Source organism: Peromyscus californicus, unplaced genomic scaffold (genome assembly GCF_007827085.1).
Source record: "Peromyscus californicus insignis strain IS unplaced genomic scaffold, ASM782708v3 Scaffold_6__1_contigs__length_162567912, whole genome shotgun sequence".
NCBI lineage: Eukaryota > Metazoa > Chordata > Mammalia > Rodentia > Cricetidae > Peromyscus > Peromyscus californicus.
The window spans coordinates 134,885,488-134,902,164 of record NW_026294584.1 but is presented as its reverse complement, the minus strand read 5'-3'; the positions used below and the strand labels follow the sequence as shown (position 1 = coordinate 134,902,164).

General features: G+C 36.0%; 1 protein-coding gene across 1 annotated transcript in view; it reads left to right on the top strand.

Moving 5' to 3' along the window:
- The window catches only part of Wnk1 (WNK lysine deficient protein kinase 1), a 145,740-nt gene that overhangs the window by 88,013 nt on the left and 41,050 nt on the right, over positions 1–16,677 (top strand). Inside the window, 4 exon segments of the mRNA XM_052721955.1 lie at positions 560–893; positions 2,098–2,285; positions 7,460–8,698; positions 10,530–10,610. Of these exon segments, the coding sequence (XP_052577915.1) occupies positions 560–893; positions 2,098–2,285; positions 7,460–8,698; positions 10,530–10,610 (1,842 nt within the window).

The window sequence follows — 16,677 nt, the reverse complement described above, 5'->3', positions numbered from 1 at the left end:
ACTTTGAAAGAAAGATGTTTTCAAGATCAAAAATCACTAATCACTCTGATGTGTCCTTACTTTAAATATGTATAAAAGGAAACCCTTAACCAAATATAGGTATACCACAGTGCCTAAAATAGCCAGTTATTATACAAAGGGAGTCATTTAATAGCCTTACTTGAATTTATAAAAAACTACTGAATAGTAGAGAAAGGGTCAGATATGAAAGAGCTACTTATTTTTATTGTTAATTTTATGTAATTTTCTATAGAAATGGTAGGATCCACTCTGTTTGTTTACCACAATTGTGGGGAAACATATAATGCAGACAATTTTAGTGTTTGGGTAAGAAGAATCCTAAGGTGTCTGATGATAATGGCACACATCTGTAATTTCAGTACTTGGAAGCTGAGGCAAGAGGATTCCAAGTTTGAGGCCAACTGTACCGCATTGTAAAATACACAAATGCACTCCTCCAAAAAAGACTAGCCTACTTTTCTACAGTGTTGTTTGGTTTGGTTTGAAGTCATTTTCTCTAGAGATCCTGTTTTTCCTAATATACTGTTTTATTCTATAGGTTGAGTCTGGGTATGTCTGTGAAGGTGATCACAAGACCATGGCTAAAGCTATCAAAGACAGGGTGTCATTAATTAAGAGAAAACGAGAACAGCGGCAGTTGGTGCGAGAGGAGCAAGAAAAAAGAAAACAGGAAGAGAACAGTCTCAAACATCAGAACGAACAACAACCAAGTGTTTCCCAGGCAGGAATTCAGCAGCTCTCTTCTGCTAGTACCGGCATACCTACTGTTACCACCACTTCTGCTTCAGTTTCTACACAAGTAGAGCCTGAAGAACCCGAGGCAGATCAACATCAACAGCTACAGTATCAGCAGCCTAGTATATCTGTGTTATGTAAGTGTTGAGGGAAATAAGCAAATGTGTTGGTTATGCTTATAGTCAGAAGGTTGCCTGTGTCCCAGCTGGCCAGCAGTCGGGACAAATCTCTCCCACTCTCATCTCCCAAGTAAACACACAGAGGCTTATATTAATTACCAACTACTTGACCATTAGCTTAGGCTTACTACTGACTAGCTCCTACACTTAAACTCAGCCCATTTCTGTTAATCTATATGTCGCCACGTTTTCTGTGGCTTTACCTGTGTGCCATTACATGCTGCTCCCTGAATGGCGGGTTGGCATCTACTGACTCAGCCTTCCTCTTCCCAGAATTCTCCCTTGTCTGCTTATCCCGCCTGTACTTCCTGCCTGACTACTGACCAATCAGCATTTTATTTATCAACCAATCAGAGCAACACATATTCACAACATACAGAACATCCTACAGCAGATGCTCTCGATTGATTGTTTCCATTCTTACACCCATGATTAATAGAAAGGTGAAACACTGAGAAATTGTGCTTCTGTTACAATGATATTTGAAAACATCTAGTGTCCTGACGTTTTGAGTTTCTAGGTTATCTGTTTTATTCAGTTCCTTCAAATTAAATATGTAAGTAATGAAAGGTGAATAAATTTTGCTATTTATAATAGAAGCTATTAAACTGGTTCAGCTCTTTTAGCAAAACTACATAGCAGACCAAAGGCTGATGAGACCAATGCTCAGTAATTGAATTAAGTGTTTAACATAAAGTAGACACAGGTCTCCACAGAGTAAGAACTGGAAGTTGGGTAAAGTTTAAGATGATGATATCATTCAGTGATAATCAGAGAAAATTTTTGTTTTGTTGTTGTTGCTATTTTGTTTTGTTTTTAGAGACAGGGTTTCTCTTTGTAGCCCTGGTTGTCGTGGAACTATCTCTGTTGACCAGGCTGGCCTCGAACTCAGACATCCACCTTCCTCTGCTTTCCAAGTGCTGGGATTAAAGGCATGTGCCACTACTGCCTAACGATAAATTTTTTTTAAGATTACTACTTTTTTGCACAAGTCTCTCATTTAAATATAGAAATCTACTTTATAATACTGCTATTTATTTTTTAAAATTTACTCCAAATTTGAACAAAGAAGTAACCAATAACATTAATGTAATGAGTCTAAAATATGAACAACCTCTCCCTCTTCCACCTCCGTCCCTCTGATGTTTCATTTATCCTTCAGCTGATGGAACAGTTGACAGTGGTCAGGGATCATCAGTCTTCACAGAATCTCGAGTGAGCAGCCAACAGACAGTTTCCTATGGCTCCCAACATGAACAGGCACATTCTACTGGCACAGCACCGGGGCATACAGCTTCTAGTGTCCAAGCACAGTCTCAGCCTCATGGGGTGTATCCGCCCTCAAGTATGGTGAGTAAATGCATAAGAAAATGTAATATTAAAATGATAGCCAGCAGGTAATCTGCCAAATTCAAATTATTTCTTATAGGTCATCTAAATAGCAATGTGAGTCGAAGGTAGAGAGTATTAATGGTCTAGTCAGTCTTCCTTGTCTGTGGTTTCCATGTGGGTGGATTTGAATAGTAAAATGCTTAGAATTTTTATCTGTACTGAACATACATGTACAGACTTTTCTTGTTATATTCCCTAGCAATATAATAATTTTTAAATGGCTTTTGAATTGAATTGGGTATTATAAGTAATCTAGAGATTATATGCAAATACTGTGATAATCTATATAAAGGATTTGAGCAGCTGCAGATTTTTGTATCTGTTGGGATGGCTTGGAACCAACTCAACGTAGAGACTGAGGATTGAGGAGGAAATCAGTTTATAAGAGTATAACCAGAGTAGTTCAGACTGCGTTAACATACATGTTAAAAAGTGAGAATTAGCTGAACTTCCTATAAAAGCAGCTATGTGGACATTAAGACTAAACTGCACTCTCTTCAGCACCTAGGAATTAAAACTGTTTAAAGTGGCATAAACTAGATACACTAGATTTGTGGGTGGAGCAAAGCTTTATTAATTTTTTTAAAGCTTACTTACTAAAGTAATGAGTGTTTTCTATGAGGTTGTTTTTGTTTTGTTTGTTTTTTTGTATAAAAACCAGGTAAGACCTTCAAACTATTATAGAATGTTGCATGTGAGTATTATAGAGTAAAGGAATCCTTTATTGTATGACCTCTAACTAATTTATTGCTTGTATTTAGTTGATCATCAGTTGCTATGCGTGTTCCTTTCCCAGTATATGTTCATTTGCTTTTTCCTTTATTTGGTATTTATTTTATTACCAGTTTATTTTCAGAGTCAGTTTACAGAAGTAATTTATTGGAATAGTTTATGCTTGTATGTATATGATGTATATGCACGTTGTCCATTTGCAATAGTGAATGTTAAAGTAGATGAGTAATAAAATATCCCCATTTCTTTTGCTGACTCTTTGAGGCCTTCAGAGGAAAAAAAGATAGATCATATACTACAGAAAGGAATTAGATGATAACTATTCACTGAATCACTTGTTTAGTACAATCTTTAAGCAGACTGTTTTTCCTCCCTCCTTCCCAGAAGGCTTTTAATCTGAGCTTTGTAGAATTCTTACCTTCATTAAATGAAATTTTTATTTCAGCAAAATACTTTTCACTTATAAAAGATGTTTGTTTTGGAGTCCATTGATGGATCAGTCCTGCTTTGGACTTAGGTCCCAAGATGAATGGCCACATTAACCCAAAGAAAAGTGTAACTAATATATACTAACCTTTTAACAATCTCTTCTTAACCTAAGTAGGGTAAATGACCTTGGGTGATTTATTTCTGTATACTGACAAATATTAGTTGTCAGCACTAATTTCTCCCTTTGTTTTAACAGTTATTTTCAACTCTTGGCTTCCCTCATCATCGGGGTTATGTCTGTTTTTTAAAAGATAAATAGGATTGCTCATTTAATCAGATATTAAATGCTCAAGCCATTAACATTACCTGTATTTATTTGGTGCTCTAAAATTAGACTATTTCTAGATTTTTGATGACAGTATTCTATAAAGAATTAAAGGTTTTTAGAATAATAAAAACATTTTATACTTATACTCTTCTCATTTCAAGAACTTATTATGCCTAAAAGAAAATTTAAAAACAAGAGAGACAAAGGTAAAAAATTGGAACCAAAATGAACTAAATCATGATGATGCATACTGATGGGCTCCAAGTTTGGCTGAAAACATTCTTTGCAGCCAGTTTTGAAAAATAAGTAGATTATAACCTTGCTGTAGATACCCTCACAGCATTAGGCAAACTCTGTAGTTATGTTAAACCCTTAAGGCACCTGAAACTTTGTAGGTTTAAACTGAATTTCTCATATCCGGGGAGAGTATAAATTCTTTAGCGATTCAAATTGAAGGCATTTCCCCCACTGACTCCTTTATGAAAGTATTTCTGATACCCAGTTGTGAACTTCAAAAAGGTATAATTTTTCTTCTATTCGATAATGACTTTTTAAACTTTGAACAAAAAGTGGCAGGTGAAACAACTTTTTAGACTGCCTTCTACAATAGATAAATTTTTTCCTCAAATTTCTACAGCTCTTGCAAATGATCTACTCTTAAAATCTTCTGAATTTTATACTTTAATAGAATTTATTCTTATTTAATCTTACTAAGTTTTTAGAACTATGATTCATTGTTTACTTGTGGTACCATTAGTCAGTTTTTATAATTCATGCACTTAACAGTTGGTGTTACTTCAAAATATTCAAGATCATAATTGACCTTTTGTTTATACAAAATCTGCACAAAACCACCAGAACAGGGAGAATAGTTATGATATACCAGCTGTGCTTTGTAGAATTGTCTTACCTAAACATTCCTTTTTTTTTTTTTTTAAAGTTTGCAGAATTGGGGAGGGTAGAACATTTCTTTATGTTAACTATGCCCTATTATCACTGTACATTTGGTTATTTTGTTTTCAAAGTACTGTGTTTTTCATGTGTGTTTGTTTTCTGTTTAGCCTCGTCGTGGCCGTAGCATGTCGGTTTGTGTTCCCCATCTTTCTGCTGTTCCCTCTCTGTCCCGCATCTCTCCCAGTGCTCCTTCCACCCCACCACCAGTGCTGTCTGCACCTCTTTGTCCTTCCCTCCTTCGGACTGCCCCTGAGGAAACTTTTGCCGAAAAACTCTCTAAAGCATTGGAGAGTGTCCTGCCTATGCACTCTGCCTCTCAGCGCAAGCATCGACGCTCCAGCCTGCCTTCCCTCATTGTCACTACTGTATGTAACTGTAAACTTCCTGACAAGTGAAAAATTATTACCAATGAATACATCCAGGCATGGAAAATTTGGTTAAAGAGCCAAACTAAACTATTAGCTATTTGTGCTTTTAGGATAACAACTATTCCTATAGAAAACATTTTTGGAATAAGACTTTAAATGGGAATAAAAAGCAAGGAGGCAATGAAAGAGTGCTTATAATATTGTTAGCACATATCAATATAGCTCTTATACTTTCCTATCTCCCATTGATAAGAGGATTTCTATTTTCATATCTTAGCAAAAAGTATGTGTATTACTCATTATTAAACTCGTTATTAGTCGAATCAAAAGTAGATTCTACCAAACATTAACCAAATGTGATCTCTCCTCAATTCAGTCTCAAGGGATACAACTAGTTGAGTCCTTTGTTTTTTAAACCAGTCAATTGAGGAGTAAAAGTTGATTTTAATTCAGTCATTTATGCAAAATGATATGTCAGGAAACTAAAAGGCTGTTCACTCTTTGGGAAGTACTTTTGTTCCCCAAAGATTGCATAAGATTTGGCATAGACTCTAACGAATATATTAGATACAAATATAACATATATAGCTTTCCTTGTCTCCATTAATGTCTTGGAAAGATACAGCCTCTCAAATTACTTTAGTTGCTGCAAGACCTTGCGTGCTGCTTTTCCAAACAGGGAATATTGTTAATATTCTGAACTAGTGACAGCAGAATCTTAAGATTTTTACTTAGGAAAATGATTAACTATACAATGTTATGGCTTTAGGATATAGCTTGAATAATCAATAAAATGTGAGCATTTGATGCCGAATGCTCTTATTGGGTTGAGGAGATGGCTCAGCGACTTAAGTGCTTGCTGCACAAGCATGGAGACCTGAGTGCAGATCCCCAGAACCTCTATAAACCCTGGCGCAGTAGTTCACATCCATAATCCCAGTGTTCCTGTGATAAGAATCTTGAGAATCTCATGGCCCTATCGGCCCGTTGTACACAGTATCGAACAGAGACCTGTCTCAAACAAGTTGAGTAGTGGGGACCAGCACCTGAGGTTGTCCTCTCTGGGTGCAGATCCCCAGAACCTACGTAAGGCCTGGTACAGTAGTTTGCATCCATAATCCCAGTGTTCCTGTGATGAGATGGAAGTGTTAACAGACTTTCTAGAATCTCATGGCCCTGCCAGCCTTTTGTAGACAGACAGCATCAGACATCAGAGACCTATCTCAAACAAGTTGGATAGTGAGGACAAACACCTGAGGTTGTCCTCTGACCCTCCATTCCCATTTTTGTGTTTTAAGGATTGAACCTAGACCCTTTTGTATGCTAGGCAAGTACTCTATTGAGCTACATCCCTAGCCTAAAACCTATATATTTTAAAAAGGAGTTCAGTTCATGGTAGAGAATTACATGTATCGTATTTGGCAAGCTAGGATTCTAAGCTCAGTTTTAAAGTCTGGAAATAAAAATTGCTATTGGATTTGCTATTATTTTTTATTACCTCCATTTCATCTGGATTTGTCAGAATTAGAAAACTCATGGTGTTCAACCCTTATCAATGATCAGAAGAATGATTTTTGCATCTATAACATGTTTTAAACAATAAAACTTCATTGTAATTTTGGATACAGAAGGGAAAAACTAGTCATTTATCCTTTTGTTGTCTGGTTTTTAAGACAGTGTCTCACTATGTAATTGCTCAGTCTAGCCTTGTACTCAAAAATCCCCCTGCCTCAGCTTCTTGAGTGCTAACATATAAGTATGTACCATTAAACTTGACTGACTTGTTTGTCTTATACCATCTACCAAAAATCTCTTCTGATTTATACTATTATAAATTTCTTCTGATCATCTACTGTTAGTTGATGAAAATAACACTGAAGCCTCTAATAGACTAATATAGTAACAGTAGCTTAAATTGAGGTATATTTTTAATTATAAAAAATAGTAAGATTCTTTGTTGTCCTTTAATATCTTAACTTTAGTTCTTTCCATTGACAAAACTTTTAAGAATGAACACATTTATTATAGATAAATACAATAATCACTTAGGAAGTTTAATTCATGCCTTTGCCTTGAGAAAGGAAATTTTGGGAAAGCAGCTGTTTTTTTTTTCAATCAAAGAAGTACCAAAGATTGATTTTATTGGCCCTGGATGTATTTAATGGATTTTTACTATACACGTAATTTCCAAAAGCATTGTTAATATTAAAATTTTGGTGTAGCCGCTTCATAGGGTTACACAGAACTATCCAGCTATGCATGTCTGATGTAATTTCACTTATTGAATGTGTGAATTACTTGTCTTATTCATGTTGATACAGCCTCAGTCCATGGCGCATCCGTGTGGGGGGACCCCAACATACCCAGAATCACAGATATTTTTCCCAACTATTCATGAACGTCCAGTTTCTTTTTCACCACCTCCCACCTGTCCACCGAAAGTAGCCATTTCCCAGCGACGTAAGAGCACCTCCTTCCTGGAAGCCCAAACTCGCCACTTCCAACCCCTGCTGAGGACTGTTGGCCAAAATCTTCTTCCACCTGGTGGCAACCCAACTAACTGGACACCAGAGGCCATAGTTATGTTGGGTACTACAGCCAGTAGAGTAAATAGAGAGCTATGTGAGATGCAGGCCCATCCTGGGTTTGAACCAACCCAGATTTACAGTGACTATAGACCTGGACTAGTACTGGCAGAAGAAGCTCACTATTTTATTCCTCAGGAAACAGTATATCTAGCTGGGGTGCATTACCAGGCCCAGGTGGCAGGACAGTATGAGGGCATTTTATACAACTCACCAGTACTGTCAAGTCCTATGAAACAGATACCTGAACAGAAGCCAGTGCCTGGGGGCCCTGCCTCAAGTTCTGTCTTTGAATTTCCATCTGGACAGGCTTTCCTGGTAGGACACCTTCAGAATTTAAGATTAGATTCTGGACCGAGTCCAGCATCACCCCTCTCTAGTATTTCTGCGCCTAACAGTACAGATGCTACACATTTGAAATTTCACCCTGTCTTTGTTCCTCATTCTGCACCAGCTGTGTTAACTCATAACAGTGAGAACAGAAGCAACTGTGTATTTGAATTTCATGCTCAAACACCAAGTTCCTCTTCAGGAGAAGGAGGTGGGATTTTACCTCAACGTGTTTACCGAAATCAACAGGTTGCAGTGGACTCAAGTCAGGAAGAACTGCCTCCTCAGTCAGTTGGATTACATTGCCATCTGCAGCCTGTGACTGAAGAACAGCGTAATAACCATGCCCCAGAATTGACCATTTCTGTGGTAGAGCCTATGGGACAGAACTGGCCAATAGGAAGCCCAGAATATTCCAGTGATTCCTCTCAATTCACTTCTTCAGATCTCAGTGATTTTCAGTCACCTCCCCCTACAGGGGGAACAGCTGCACCTTTTGGCTCTGACGTCTCATTACCCTTTATTCGCCTGCCTCAGACAGTGTTACAAGAATCCCCACTTTTCTTCTGTTTCCCCCAAGGAACCACAACTCAGCAGGTCTTATCTGCCTCATATTCTTCAGGAGGATCTACACTCCAGCCACAGGTTATAGGAAAACTTTCACAATTCTTTTAAACTACTCTATTTTGCACCAGTGCATTTAAATTTTCTTTCTCATTTCCCTGAATCATGGATTTATGAGAAATGTTGTTTATTTTCTTAATAGAATTTCTTTTGTGGTTATAAATACTTGTACTAAAGAATGAACTATGAAGCAGAAACTACCTGGTTTGCCTGTGATTTTAGTCGTCAGAATTAATTAATTAATCTCTATATGGAAATCTACCTTAGTAATGAAAATGCAATTTACATTGTCTATTTTGATTATTTAGATATAGTAAAATTTGATTATTTAGATATAGTAAAATGATTTAGTATAATTAGATATAGTAAAATGATTTAGTATAATTCCTTCCTCTAATTAAATTTCAAAATTAAAATAAGTATAACCATAAAGCAAAAATGGGAATAGTAAAAACTTTTTGATGTCATATTAAGAAACCTAGAACCTTTCATTATAAGTAGGACTTAAGAAAACACATCTTAGGAGTTTGGCTTAACAAATGAAGGTGACGTTTTGAAATGGTATCAATCAAACCACTGTATTAAGGATTCAAATAGAACATTAATCATTTAAATCAAAGACTTTGTCAAATTTTAGTGACTGTTAGAATCTATTGTGTAATGATTTTACTGGGTTTTGCATGAATTTATAATAACGGGTTGCTAAGGCCAGGAACAGTAGTGTCTCAGGCTTTGTTCTCTTAATACATTTAAAAATTTAGTCACACACATGAGCATACATACTCATACAAATATAAATAGAGACACAGAATTAAAGAAGTCAGTGATGACTATCTCATATACTCTTTAGGTATATCGGTTACTTGGAGTAGTGGTAAGAAGCAGAAGGATCCTGAAATTTAAATAGCGTGGGTGTGCTGTATGCTCACATTATCCTTCAAGCTTTTCAAAGTAAAAAAATTTAAAGGAAAATAGATCATTTAAATTTTAATGGATTGTGATACATCCATGTAAACTACAAAGAACCTCTTATAAACTGAAATGAAACAATAAAAGTGATTTTTTTTCATTTCCTTAACATATATCTGTGTACATAGTATACATGCATTCATTTTCCTAACATATTCTTGCACTCTGTTCTCAGTTAATTTAGACTTCTTGTTAATTGGAATATGCTGTTCAGTTTCTCAGACCCAACATGATTGACATTCTCTGGGTTGGTTAATCCTTTCTTCTGAATGGGACTCGTATAGTCATAGAATTTTTAACAGCATCTCTAGAAGTAGCAGCCATTTCCCCTAGTTTTGACAATTAAAATGACTTCAGATGTTTCCATATGTTACCTGGGACAACCATTACATACTTCTATAGGAGTTGGTTTTTAACAGACCTTTGACATTTGTTTATCAGAGTTAATATGACTATAAGAAATAGCAAAAGATAACCAAATTAGCATTTTTAATGTGGTTTTTCTTTAATTATCCAGTTAAAATTTTTTTATGTTGATATCTTAACACATTTATCCTGTTACAGTTTTATTATTGAATCTATTCAAGCCAGCTAAAACTTTAACTAGCATATAATGGTAGGTTTTTAACATTACTGTATTTGTATTTTTGTTTGTTTGTTTGTTTGTTTTTACTTGAGAAGTGATCAGAAATGTTCTGTGATCTTTTTTCTAAACTTACCTTACCAAAAAACCCAAGAGGTCTGTCTTGTACTACACTACCAACCTGATGATTCATTTCAATCAAACAGTCTTCTCAGGATCTGAAGTATTTATACAAAAGTCTAACCTTAATGTGCATAAACCTTCTCTAATTTGTATTTGTTTTTTGTTTTTTTTCTTTAGGCACAGGGGCAGAGCCAGGGCCAGCCGTCAAGTAACTTAGCAGGGGTTCTACCTTCACAACCTGTCCAACATCCTCAGCAGGTAAGAATGTTCCCTTGCTACGTTATATTTTAGCAATGGCCAGAAGCACTGCTTACATTTTTATGAGCTAGATTGATGATATAAATGGCTTGCTAAGATTTTGGAGAGTAATAAAGTGGCATAAGATTTCTGGTATTTAGTAGTATTTTAGGAAATCTTTCACTTTGGTTAGTGTACTTGTGAACAATTTACTAGATATGTGTTGAAATTTAGAAGAATTGTTACATAATTTATCTCCTTCTTAAATGATTTTATTCATGAGGTGTAAACCATACAAAGAAAATTGTTCCTACTTAGGTTTTATGATTTGTCCACAGATGAGCATTTTGTCAACTTGAATCCCACATTTGGGAGGCAGAGGCCAGTGGATCTCTGAGTTCAAGGCTAATCTGGTCTAGAGAGCAAATTCCTTGACAGCCAGGGCTACAGAGAAACCTTGTCTCAAAAAAAGAGCATTTTGTCATTACAAACTCCCATGGTGCGTGCCTCAGATAGTGAACCAGTTCTTGTTTGTTTTTTGGTTCTAATTTTTTGACCTGGGAGGTTTTGTCCCAAACGATCCAAGGAATTCAGGACATGAGTTTAAAAAGAACCATACATTAATAAAGTAGCTAACCTTAAATTGCAAATAATTCATCAATGGTTTTACCTAGCAGACTTTTATTTGCAAGGAAATCATTCTTTTTGAACAATTTATTAATGAGTTGTTTCAAGCAACATTTTCTGCGTAATATTATAAACTATTATAAACTATTTTATTAATAGTTCTCCAACTATAGTTTTTAACCACTATATTGTAAAGTGACTTCTGCTTCTAATTTTTGAAACGAAGGTCTCATTCTTATTATAAATGGCCTCTTTTAATACAGTAGGTGGTCATATGATCACTTCATATCAGTGAAGGTTAAGTTACGGGTTGGTGAGATAGCTCAGCAGGTAAAGTGCTCATTGTGCAATCCTGAACACCTGAGTTCAATCCCTGGGACCCACAAAGAGGTGGAGGGAGAAAACTAATGCCACAGAGTTGTCTTCTAGCTTCTGCGTACACACTGTAATCCCTGCTCCAGTCTCCCGCAACACAGAGAGAGAGAGAGAGAGAGAGAGAGAGAGAGAGAGAGAGAGAGAGAGATTGAGAGAGAGAGATTCAATGAGACTGAGAGGTGCCTTAACAGTTAAGAACAGTTGTTGCTTTTGTAGAAGACTGGAGTTTGATTTCCAGCATTCATACGATGGGACCCACAGCTGACTGCCTGGAATTTAAGTTCTGGAGGAGCCAACCCTTCTGTCCTCCACAGGCGCCTACAATCAATCACATGTACATACCTTAACACAGATAATTTAAAATAAAAATTAGAGGCCTGCAGTGGTGGCTCTTCAGTTAAGATCCCCAGATGCTCTCACAGACAACCCAGGTTTGGCTCTCAACACACACATGGTGGCTTAAAACCATCCATCACTGGAGTTCCAGGGGATTTGATACCCAGTTCCAACCTCTGGGCACCAGGTATGCATATAGTACACAGACAAAACAATCATACCCATAAAACAGTAAATAAATATTATGTCAAAAAATTACTTTGGAGCCTGGAGGTGGTGGTGCACGCCTTTAATCCCAGCACTCGGGAGGCAGAGCCAGGTGGATCTCTGTGAGTTCGAAGCCAGCCTGGTCTACAGAGCGAGATCCAGGACAGGCACCAAAACTATACGGAGAAACCCTGTTTCGAAAAACAAAACAGACAAAATCGCTTTAGAGTATTTTATATAGAAGAAATTAATTACTTCTGTAATACCCACATTTACTCAGTAATCAACATCTTATCTTAAAAATTTTTTGATCAAAAAAATAAAAAAAATCTTAAAAAGGCCAGGCATAGCGGTGCATACTTTAAATTCCAGCACTTAGGAGGCAGAAGGAGTATCTCTGAGTTTGTAGACTATCCTGGTCTACAAAGCAAGTTCCAGGACAGCCAGGGCTGTTACATAGAAAAACCCACTCTCAAAAAAAGAAAACAAACAAACAAAAATTTGACCAGGGATTATATGTTTTGTATTACTAACATTATTTCCAAACAAATGCTTGGATTTATGTATAATTATGTTTAAAATCAAGAAGTTAAATTTGTTTGCCAACATCCATAATTCTAACAAACCCTAGTGAGAATCAAATTACAAGTTACATAAAGTTGGTTAATGGCAGAAGCACTGTGATGAGTGATCACTTTCAGGTTTTTTGAGTCAGCTCTCATGATATAGCTCAAGCTAGTCTTGAAGTCTCTCTCTCAGTCCTCTTGCATCTGCCTCCCTAGTGCAAGAATTACAAGCATGAGCTACACACCTGACTCACACTGACATCTTAATTTGTTTATCTTTTAACATAGGGCAACACCCATAAAAGGGAAACATTTAAGTATGTGCTGTGCTTTTCTTTTTCTGAAGAAATGTGTCACCTGTGTTAAATACATATGTATGTTTACATGTATACATACCTATAAATATTACCAAATGAAGGAGAAAGTAAAATAAACCATCAAGTTCAACACTCAAAGTATGTGGGGATAAAATAGTATGATACTATAAATGTTAGATTGAAGTAATTAGTAATATGCCTGTGATTATGTACGCTTGGAATGCCAGCATTTTGGGAGCTTAAAGCGAAATCATGAGTTCCAGGCCAGCCTGGACTACCTAATGAGTTGTTCTACTTTCAGAAAAGCAAAAGTAGCTCATAAGGCCCCACCTCTCTCTTAGATAACAGCAGTGTAACTATTTAGGAACAAGTTCATTATTACAGAAATCTTGGTTTCTAGTAGCTAATGGTTGCTGGGGGATAATTTTTTTCCGTGGTGTAGCCACTGAAAAGTATCCCATGTTCCAGTAAATAACCTCCTGTGCTAATGCAACACTAATTAAACTCATTGAGTCTCACACACACACACACACACACACACACAACCTTGAAAGTGCAAGGGAGATTTCTTGGGAAATGGGAAGGTTTCTACAGAGAAGGAAGGAAGAGAAAGGGTTATATACAGCATTGAAAATGACTGAAATTCACTCTGTGTGTGTTTGAAACTGTCAGAGAACAAGTACAAATAAATTTGAACAGTCTAAAAAAAAAATTTAAATTGAAAAAGTGTTAAATAGTTGATTCCAGTGGTGGAGAAAATGCAAATAAATGGAACGTTAAAATTATTTTTTCTTTTGTTTCCATTTTAGATTATTACAGCATATTTTAAATTGAGTAGAATCAAAATTATGAAGCCAGTTTGTATAAGAGGTATATTTTACTTTTATAGAGTCTCTTAGCTATTAAAGAAGCTAAAAATTGGGGGCTGGAGAGATGGCTCAGAGGTTAAGAGCACTGACTGCTCTTCCAGAGGTCCTAAGTTCAATTCCCAGCAACCACATGGTGGCTCACAACCATCTGTAATGATATCTGGTGCCTTCTTCTGGCCTGCAGTCATACATGCTGTATACATAATAAATAAATAAATCTTAAAAAAAAAAAAAAAAGCTAAAATTTACTGAAATTCAAGCTTTCTAAATCAGTGACTTTTTTTGTTTGTTTGTTTAGTTGTTATGTGGTATGATATTATGATAAATGAGTTATGTGGTAGATACTTAAAAAGCTATACCTACCTGTTCCTGGGTTCTTTGTGAATGGATGAATGTAAAGATGAAAAGGACCTTTCTCTACCATGTTGATAGCAGTTTTATTATAGTAAGGAAAGAAGTATACCTTATCTGAAATTTAGTTTATCTTGTGGCTGTTTGGAACATAGCAAATGAGAATTTTCCCCGTGATTTGTTGTTGTTTTCTTATGTTTTTATCAAGAGTTATAATGGAAAGACTAGAGATATGACTCAGCAGTTGAAAAAGCTTACTGCTCTTCTGAGTTCCCATTCTAGGCTTACAACTGCCTATAATTCCAGCTCTAAGAGCCACCCTTGTCTTACCACTGTGGTTACCTGTACACACATGTATATACTGGTACATGCACAGAAATTGTACAAAATAAAGCTTTAAAATGGTATGATTTATATTAATGTGGCACCTCCCAATATTTATGGCTATAAAGAAGGTTGTGGGGTAAACATGACTTTCATAAAAGCATGTACAAAGCCTTCAGATACTCATCTTCTGTTCAGCCTGAGGATCATGTTTATTCATCATCATGCAGCTATGTCCTACCAGTTAACAAAAGCTATTTGAACTGGTTTCCATAAAGCAAGTCTAGGCAAAGCATGATTCTCATCATCACTGTTTGGCTGATCTATTCATTATTAGTCATTGTGATTATGCAGAAACAGATGGCATATACTTTTGGCATACCAAATGTACCATTTCTCAGAAACAGTACTCTAAGGTAACTGTTGACATACCTGTCAGTTGTCTTAAACAAAGAATAAGTTCATAAGAAAAAGAACCCATTTTTTATACCTCTTTACTCCTTCTCAGCACTTCCAAATAAACTGTTTTCTGACAGTCAGCTAAGATGGACTAATTCGATTGGCTCCGAGAGAACCTAAATAATTGTAAGCATAAAATGTTTATGTAAATGTAGACCTTATTATTTCCATTTTACTGATGGGAAAGCTAAATCTGAGAAGTTTGGGAAACTTTCTCAAACATATGGTTTCTAAGAGGTAAGAGCACTTTAAATCCAAATAGTCTTTCTCCACAGCTCACCATTTCACTGCTACCCTATTGTGTCTCTGGCAGAAAAATAGACCTCTTTCCTGATTGGAAGAGGTATATCAAGAAGGCTTTATGGAAGAGATGATATGAAAAGTAGGAATAAAGAATATTCCAGGCCAAGGGTGGAGGGATTGTAATTTGGAACATGTGAAAGGAAGAAAGTTAGAAAATTATGGGACAGAAACAAGCCTTCAGTTTGGTTTAATGTGGATCTTTTCTATTTTAAAAAATATTTCCATTTGTCTGTGTGAGTGTGCATGCGTGTTTGTGTGTGCATGTATGCACATGCACCCTTGATTTAAAACTAAGTCATTTTGATTTAACCAGAGGATAAATTTGTGAAGGATATATTCAGGAAAGAATTGACTGAGTCAAGATTCTTGTGTGAGTCTTCATTCTTAATGGGAATAAGAGAGGGACAGGCAATATGTACAGAGGTAAAGGTTTTTCCTCATATTTATTTATTGGTAGAGAATTACTAGGTATGATTGTATACACTTGTAATCTGAGCATTCCAGAAGCTATGGCAGGAAGATTATAAATTTGTCCAACCTGGGGTATAAAAAGAGTTGAAGACCAGCCTAGATCTCTATCTACTGATAACCCTATCTCAAAATTTTTTTTTTTAACTCATGCAAACCTTCCTCAATTCCCTATTATAGAGCTCTTTGCTTTATTTTGAACAACCAAACTGAAAACCATTAATGAAACAAATAAAACAAGTGAAAACAAATGAACGGACAGGGTGGGTCATTGGATAAAAGGTCCTTGCCACCAAACCTGGTAACCTGAGTTTAATCCTGTTTGATACTTTTTCAAGCACTCTATAGCATTATTATCATTATTTGTTTAAAGATTACTTTAGGAGTTAATACCAAGATTACCCAAATGTATTTTTAAAATGCCACAAAACATAAAAAATGTACTAAACTAATGTTCAAATTCTAACTCAAAATTCAAGAAAGTGTGACTCATTGGGTAAAAATGCTTGCTGCACAAAACTGACTGAGCTAAGTTCTCTGGAACCCACATAAAAGCTGAACACAGTAGCAAAAGTAATCCTAGTGTACCTATGGGAAAATGAGATTCAGCCTAGCTCAACCTAAGTGAAAAGGGAAGAACAGACACCATAGCAAGTGCACCATAGCATGATACCCGATGAGCATGTGTGTTCACATATTTTTTTTAAAGTATTGTGGGAGAAGGGATTTACGGTGTTGTACCAGAAAGCTACCTAAGCACCTATAATGTGACGCCAGTAAAAATAAAGATGCTGATGTGTCTTATATTTGAAAATTATAATGCTGTGGTTTAGTTTCCAAAGTAATATTTTTATATGTCTGCCATCTTCTTTAAATATGTGAATCA